Source organism: Anolis sagrei, chromosome 2 (genome assembly GCF_037176765.1).
Source record: "Anolis sagrei isolate rAnoSag1 chromosome 2, rAnoSag1.mat, whole genome shotgun sequence".
NCBI classification, from domain to species: domain Eukaryota; kingdom Metazoa; phylum Chordata; class Lepidosauria; order Squamata; family Dactyloidae; genus Anolis; species Anolis sagrei.
In genome coordinates, this window is record NC_090022.1 from 212,263,017 (window position 1) to 212,270,693 (window position 7,677).

General features: G+C 46.4%; 1 protein-coding gene and 1 long non-coding RNA gene across 2 annotated transcripts in view; one reads left to right on the forward strand and one right to left on the reverse strand.

Annotated features, from left to right (window-relative positions):
• The window catches only part of ADAMTSL1 (ADAMTS like 1), a 650,838-nt gene extending 647,021 nt beyond the window's left edge, over positions 1 to 3,817 (reverse strand). The window contains exon 1 of the mRNA XM_060762426.2: positions 3,584 to 3,817. Within this exon, the coding sequence (XP_060618409.2) occupies positions 3,584 to 3,667 (84 nt within the window). The 5' untranslated portion in view covers positions 3,668 to 3,817. The remainder of the gene's footprint in view (positions 1 to 3,583) is intronic.
• On the forward strand, positions 3,525 to 7,252 carry LOC132767430 (uncharacterized). Its single transcript, XR_009630642.2, has 3 exons — positions 3,525 to 3,611; positions 6,449 to 6,566; positions 7,024 to 7,252. It is a non-coding gene; the product is annotated as an uncharacterized lncRNA (long non-coding RNA).
• The last annotated feature ends 425 nt before the right edge of the window (positions 7,253 to 7,677 follow it).

A 7,677-nucleotide genomic window follows, 5' to 3' on the forward strand; every position in this document is an offset into this window, starting at 1 on the left:
AATGATTCAGTTGAATGGTCTGTTTGCAGCTTTGGGAACACAACTTCAGTACCAATACTTTTAATAATTTGGCCTGCTTTTAGGAATGTGTGCTCCTTAACTTAATTTCTGTATTTCAAAATTGGTTGGCCAGTTTGGGGAAGATGGGAAAGACCTTTCTTTAAAAAAATAATACATTGCTTATAAGGGTCTGGTGGGTGTATGTTACATTAAAACTAGCACAGGTCAAGAGAATAAAGAGTTTTATATAGACTGATCCAAAAATGTAAAATCCTTTGTAAAAGTGCTATCATATAACATGGCCTGCAAATTCATTACACTGGACATTCCTGCTAACTCTCGTATGCCATCTCCTGCAAATCCTATGCCATCACTTCTTGTTTCCATTCCTGGAGGGCAAAATACATTCACGGGGCACAGTTAGAAATATGTGTTCACTAATTACATGTCAATTTTACCCATATGACAAATTATACAAGCACACTATATCTCTAAGCTAAAAAAGTAGTGTTCTATCAGTAGTATGAAGGATTCAACAGCTTATTGGTTCTTCCTCAGGAGGAGGATGTGATCTATATTTAAAGCAACAGTCAAAAATAGAACCTGGCATGATTCACACTATGGGTTTCGTTTTGGCACCATGAGGACCAGAATATGCCAAACATATGATTCTTGTGGTACAGGAAGAGAAAGCAGACAATTTCCACTTGCACAGGGGCAAAATGCAGTGTGTTTGTGTGTGTTTTAAAGCTCAAAAGGATTTGGCAAAACTCGCATAGGGCTCCAAAATCACTAATTGGAGATATAATTTGGAGATATAGTTAATAATGTGTATTGAAAGCCATTGAGTGAAGAGTGGGCATGTCGTGTTGAAACATATATTTTTGGATGCAATTGCTGTTTTAAATTTTGATTCCGGAGTTTCTTCGGTGGGAAAAAGCCAATTAATTTGACTGCACCCTGTTTTCTTGAGCCAGGTTCAAGTTTTACTAAGAGCTGCTCTTAAAGAATTTCACACACACACACAGAGAGAGAGAAGACGTAGGACTTGTCCCTCCTTATTCATCCCTGCTCCAATGCTTTTGGATTTGTGAGCAAAGAGAAAGCAAGTTTTACCTGCTTCACATGCTTCCCCTCAAGTGTCAGAGGGGAACAGCTCTACCCGCAACACCAACGACTTTGCTGGCAATGGCAAATAAGTCTTTCTGAGTTCTTTCCCAGTTTCTGAAAGTTTGGGGAATTCTCTTTTTTTTTTTCAAACCAAAAGAATCCATGCTACAATCCAGTCACAAAAGCCTATAGCTGAACATGAACATTTCCATCTCCTTATTATGTGCACGCTGGTGTGAAACTCATTCCCAACAGGAATGGGATGCATTCTGCCTTCCGTTTCCCTGAACATACCAAAGATAGGGAGAGATGAGTGTGACAGAAATTAACCCCTCATTAGCATCTCTCCAAGAAATGAAGGAGAATCTCAGGCAGCACAAACTCTACAACAGGCATGGGCAAACTTGGGCCCTCCAGGTGTTTTGAACTGCGGCTCCCACAATTCCTAACAGCCTCAGGTCCTTTCCTTTTCCCACTCTGCCATTTAAGCAGCTAAGGGGGAGGAAGAAGGGGCCGGAGGCAGTTAAGAATTGTGGGAGGTGTCCAAAACACCTGGAGGGCCCATGTTTGCCCATGCCTGCTCTACAAGCCAAGAGGCAATACTTGTGAACCTCACACCTCAGGTCCTCAGAGTTCCTTTAGCTTCTAAGCCAGGGTTCAAATGTTCAACAATTTAAAATAGCACTTAAGGAAGCCTGTTCCAAGAGGCAGTGACACCTGTCAAGCCCAGCTGGACATCCAGCCAGTGGAAGAACTGCCCTCTAAATTGGGCAGAGAGAGCTAGGAAAGGACCTTGCAAAGCCCCATGCCTTGCGGTTCCTGGGATCCATATGAAGAGCCCCTGCATCCCAACTGCTTGACTCACCTCCTCTTCTTTTAAGAGAGGCCTTTTGAGAGGATTGGGGAAGAAAAACACTCTGCCCAGGACTGAGGAACGAATGCAGTTTGATTCCGCTTGAAGTTTTTCTATTTTTGTGTGTGTCAGGAGCAACTTGAGAAACTGCCAGTTGCTTCTGGTGTGAGGGAATTGGCCGTCTGCAAAGACACTGCCCAGATGTTTTACCATTCTGCGGGAGGCTTCTCTCATGTCCCCACATGAGAAAGTTAAGCTGACAGAAGGGAGCTCAGCCTGCTCCCCGAATTCGAACCACTGACCTTTTGGTCAGCAGTCCTGCCGGCACAAGGGCTCAATCCTATGGGACGCTGGTAGTTTGGTGAGGCACCAGCACTGTTTGGCAGAGAAGGCTCAAGATCTGTGAAAGTCTAGTGTTGAGTTATGGGGGTCAAACTCACTCCTGGGAATGGCAGTTTGATAAAACACTGATGTGTTTAGGAAGGGAAGGCTGAAGACTTTGCAAGGCTATAACTTGTGACTCCAGAGCATGAAGCCATGGCAGTTGAAGTGGGGTCAAACTCACGCCTATAATGCAAAGCCATGGCAGTTGAAGTGGGGTCAAACTCACGCCTATAATGCAAAGCCATGGCAGTTGATATGGGGTCAAACTCTTGGGAATGACAGTTTGATGAAACACTGATGTGCTTAGGAAGAAGGTTGAATTCCTCATAATACTACAAATCACCAGACTTAATAACATGGAGCCATGGCAGTTGAAGTGGGTCAAACTCACTCCTGGGAATTATAGTTTTGTGAGGTACTGCCACTCTTGGGAAGAGAAGGCTGAAAGCCTTGGGAAACTATGGTGTGGCGCCATGGCAGTTGATGTGGAGTCAAACTCACTCCTGGGAATTATAGTTTGGTGAGGCAGTGCCATTCTTGAGCAGAGGAGGCTAAAGGCCATGGGAAACTCTAGTGGGAAGCCATGGCCATTGAAGTAGGGTCAGACTCACTCCTGGGAATGGCAGTTTGATGAAACACTGATGTGCTTAGGCAGAGAAGTCTGAAGACTTTGTAATACTACAACTCCCCAGACTCCATAGTATAGAGCTATGGATGTTGAAATGGGGTCAAACTCACTCCTAGAAATTATAGTTTGGTGAGGCAGTGCCATTCTTGGGCAGAGAAGGCTGAAGGCCTTGGGAAACTATAGTGTGGAGCCATGGCAGTTGATGTGGAGTCAAACTCACTCCTGGGAATTATAGTTTGGTGAGACACTACCACTCTTGGGAAGTACAGGCTGGGGGCCTTGGGAAACTACAACTACATAGCACTTGATGCATAGACTTGATTAATCCCACGGGGAAGACAGGCGCACGCTCACCCTGGCAGGGGCGCAAGGAAGGGCTTGAAGGGGCGAAGGCAAGCGGAGCTCCCGCGCAGGCTGGCCTCAGGCAACCCCACCGCGCACGCGCATTGGAGGGCCGCTCACTCACAAGCTCGCTCGCCCATCGGGGGGCTCTCCTTGCCCGTCCCGCGCGCCCAGTGCAATTGGAGAGAAGAGGGAGGGAGGGAGGGAGGGAGGGAGAGAGAGAGAGGTACGCAGAAACAAGCTCACGACGGGGCGGCTTCCCTTACCTGCGGAGCCCAGGAGAGAAGCCCCCAGGTGAGGCAAAAAAGGCGGGCGAGGGTCCCTCCAGGCGCTGCTGCTCTTGCTGCCATCGTCCTCCTCTTCCTCAGCTCTCCCAGGGCGGGAAAGAATGAGAAAGAAGCCTTGTCCCCCTCCGGCGAGAGTTGTAATCCTTTGCAGAAGAAGCGGCTCCTCGGCTGGAGGCAGCGGGGCGCGCGACTCTGGCTCTGCTCGCGCGCCGGGGATGGGACGGGATGGGGCACGCGCTCCCTTCGGAGAGTGGTCCAAGGGAGGAGGAGGAGAGCCAAGGAGCAAAACTGCTACGGAGCTCCGCAGGGCAGGGCGCGTGGGGTGGGGGGGGGGGGGGAGAGAGTGGGGCTGCTCCTCCTCCTCCTCCTCTCGCCCCCTCCCTCCTTCCCCGGGTCAGGCGCGCGCGAGAAGAGGGGGAGAGGGGGGCAGCGCTCCCCGTTCGCTCCCAACCGCGGAAAGAGAAGGAAAAGAAAAGTTAAGTAGTATCCCTTCTTCATGGGAACCAGCTTCTCTGATTTTTTTTCCGCGTCAGGAGTGATCTCAGAAACTGCAAGTTGCCTCTGGTGTGAGAGAATTGGCCGTCTACAAGGACGTTGCCCAGGGGATGCCCGGATGTTTGATGTTTTACCATCCTTGTGGGATGCTTCTCTCATGTCAATGCATAGAGAGCTGGAGCTGACAGAGGGAGCTCATCTGCACTCTACCCGTCCTTGTGAGAGGCTTCTCTCATGTCCCCGCGTGGGGAGCTGGAGCTGACAGAGGGAGCTCATCCGCAATCTCCCCATCCTTGTGCGAGCTCATCCGCACTCTCTTCATCCTTGTGGGAGGCTTCTCTCATGTCCCTGCATGGGGAGCTGGAACTGACAGAGGGAGCTCATCTGCACTCTCCCCATCCTTGTGGGAGGCTTCTCTCATGTCGCCGCATGGGGATCTGGAGCTGACAGAGGGAGCTCATCCGCACTCTCCCACTGTCCCTGGATTTGAACCTGCAACCTGTGGACACAAGAGTTTAACCCACTGTGCCACTGGGGGCTCTGATGAAGAGTATGAAGAATGTTCCTGCCTGGCAGAATGAGGTTGGGCTGGATCATCCTTTTCCTCTCTTCCAACTCCATGATTCCATTTGGATTCCATTGGATAAGTCTCGCTTATCCAACATAAATGGGCCGGCAGAAAGTTGGATAAGCAAAACTGTTGGATAATAAGGAGGGATTAACAAAAGCCTATTAAACGTCAAATTATGTTACGATTTTATAAATTAAGCACAAAAACATCAGGTTTTACAACAAATTGACAGAAAAAGCAGTTCAATACACGGCAGGCCCGTAGCCAGGATTTCGTTTCGGGGGGGGGGGTGAATTTTTTTTCAGGGGGGGGTTTCGGGGGGGGGGCTGAGTCTGAGTGAAAGAGGGTCTAGCCTAGCAAACCTTTTGTATCATTACCCCAGTGCCCCCATGCATATGGGATATATTGAGTATGGTGATCAGATCATGATATGAATAAACATAACAGTTTAAATAATGCACCAATAATGCCTTTTCGTGAACCACCATGAAAAATCCGGGGGGGGGGGGGGGGGGCTGAAGCCCCCCGAGCGCCCCCCCCCCCCGGCTACATGCCTGATACATTGGTAATATTATGTAACCCAATTCCTCTGCTGCACCAGCTCCACTGGCTGCCAGTCTGCTACCGGGCACAATTCAAAGTTCTGGCTTTAGCCTATAAAGCCATAAACCAGTGGTTCTCAATCTTTGTAATACCTGACCCCTAAATATAGTTCCTCATGTTGTGATGACACCCAACATAAAATTATTTTCATTGCTACTTTATAACTAATTTTGCTACGGTTATGAATCATAATGTAAATATCTGATATGCAGGATATATTTTCATTGATACAAATGGAACATAATTAAAGCCTAGTGCTTAATCACAATAACAATATGTTTGGGGGAGGTATAAACAAGGGATGATGAGATTTGCAGTACCTTCAACAGATTCAGCTCTGACTTCCACAGACTGTTAAGACCCCCACAAATTACAGACCTGGACCAAACTTGGCATACAGAACTCTCATGACCTAAAGAAAATACTGGAGAAGTTTGGGGAAAATAAACCCAGACATTTTGGGAGTTGCAGTTGTAATCAAAGAGCACTCTGAACTGCACCAACAATAGAATTCAATCAAACTTAGCACCTACCTGGCAGGCTGTCACAAACCTTTGCACTAATCTGGGCCCCTGTCTCTTGCATCCTATGGGCTGTGGTCAGGCATGTAGCCGGGGGGGGGGGGGGGGGGCTTGGGGGGCTTCAGCCCCTTCCCCCGAAATTCCCATGGTGGTTCGCGAGAAGGCCTTACTGGTACATTATTTAAACTGTTATGTTTATTCATATAATGATCTGATCACCATGCTCAATATATCTCATATGCATGGGGTTTTGGGGGTAATGATACAAAAGGTTTGCTAGGGTAGACCCTCTTACACTCAGACTCAGCCCCCCCCTCCCCGAATCAAACAGCCCCCCCCCCCCCCCGAATCAAAATCCTGGCTACGGCCCTGGCTGTGGTGCATAAAAATAGGATCCCATGGAGAAAGGTGATTTTAACTTGGGTGGTGCATAAAAAAAAGGATCCCATGGGGAAAAGTGATTTAAACTGGGGGCCCTGTCTCTTGCATCCTATGGGCTGTGGTGCAGATAAACAGGATCCCATGGGGAAAGGTTGTTGTTTTCATGTCAGGAGTGATTTTAACTTAGACACCTGTCTCTTGCATCCTATGTGCTGTGGTGCAGTGGGCTTTGTCATTTTCTAATTGGAAACTGCAAAAACTTTGTTTTTGCAGGACATCCTGCAGCACATTTTGCTATATTTTTAATGAATATCTCATTGAGTCTCAACCAATTCAACATAGTTTGAAGCAGCCGCAAAAATGAAGTTTCTGGAGTATAACTACTTTCAAAGTAAGTACCATACAATTAAACAGGAAATAACACTTGCAAACCAGGGACAGATAGGTTTTTTCAAATTTTGTTACATGGTATAATCATAATAATACATGTTGAGTATCCCTTTTCAATTGGAATCTGTTTCTTCTTGAAAGAAGATGAGAGAGAAGACTGTGTCTGGCAGAATGTGATTGGACTGGAGTGGCCCTTGTGGTGTCGTTAAACTTTATGACTATTAAGATCAGGTGGCATTTGGGGGGATATGAGTTTTAAAGGCCATTTGGGTTTATTTACTGTACTTTAATTCTGTTTTTCCCACACTTAATTAATTGTTTTTTAAGTTTTGTATTGCACCTTTTAAACTTATCTAGAGTGGATCAATGTTAGCCTCCTTGAGTCCCTATGGGGAGAAAGGCGGGGTATAATTAAAGATAATGATAATGAATAATTGTAGGGGGTTTTTTTGTTTCAGGAGTGACTTGAGAGTGTCCTTCAATAAGGAGCATGCTTCTCTAAAATATGATGATTGAGGAGAAGGAGGAGGAGGAGGAATGTTCCTGCATGGCAGAATAGAGTTGTGGTCTTTTCCAGCTCCATGATGATGATGATGATGATGATGATGATGATGATGATGCCGGTTTAATAACTCTTATCAATGTGAACCAGCTTCTCTTAAGTAATAATAAAAAGAATAAGAAGAATGTTCCTGCATGCCAAAATGGGCTTGGCCTGGATGGCCCATGTAGTCTCTTCCAGTTCTATGATTCTATGAAGTGATGCATCCTGGTAGCTATTTTTCTATTAATAAAGTGATGGAAATCCTCCCCCATCCACCCCCCCCCCCCCCCACACACACACGCACTGCACCTGGCAATAGACAAACCATTTCTCAGCCTACGCTATCTGTAGTTAGTGTTGTCATTTGAACAGTAACATTATAATAATATAAACAGAGGGAAAAGTAAACTTGCACCATTAGAGGCCAAATTCTGCAAGCACTTAGGATCCACATAGGGTTGAATAGAATGTAGCTTCATTTATGATAATAATCATAATTCCAGAGAAACAGAAGTAGATATCTTACACACCCAAATAATTCTTATTTTCAAATAAAAGATGCACACGG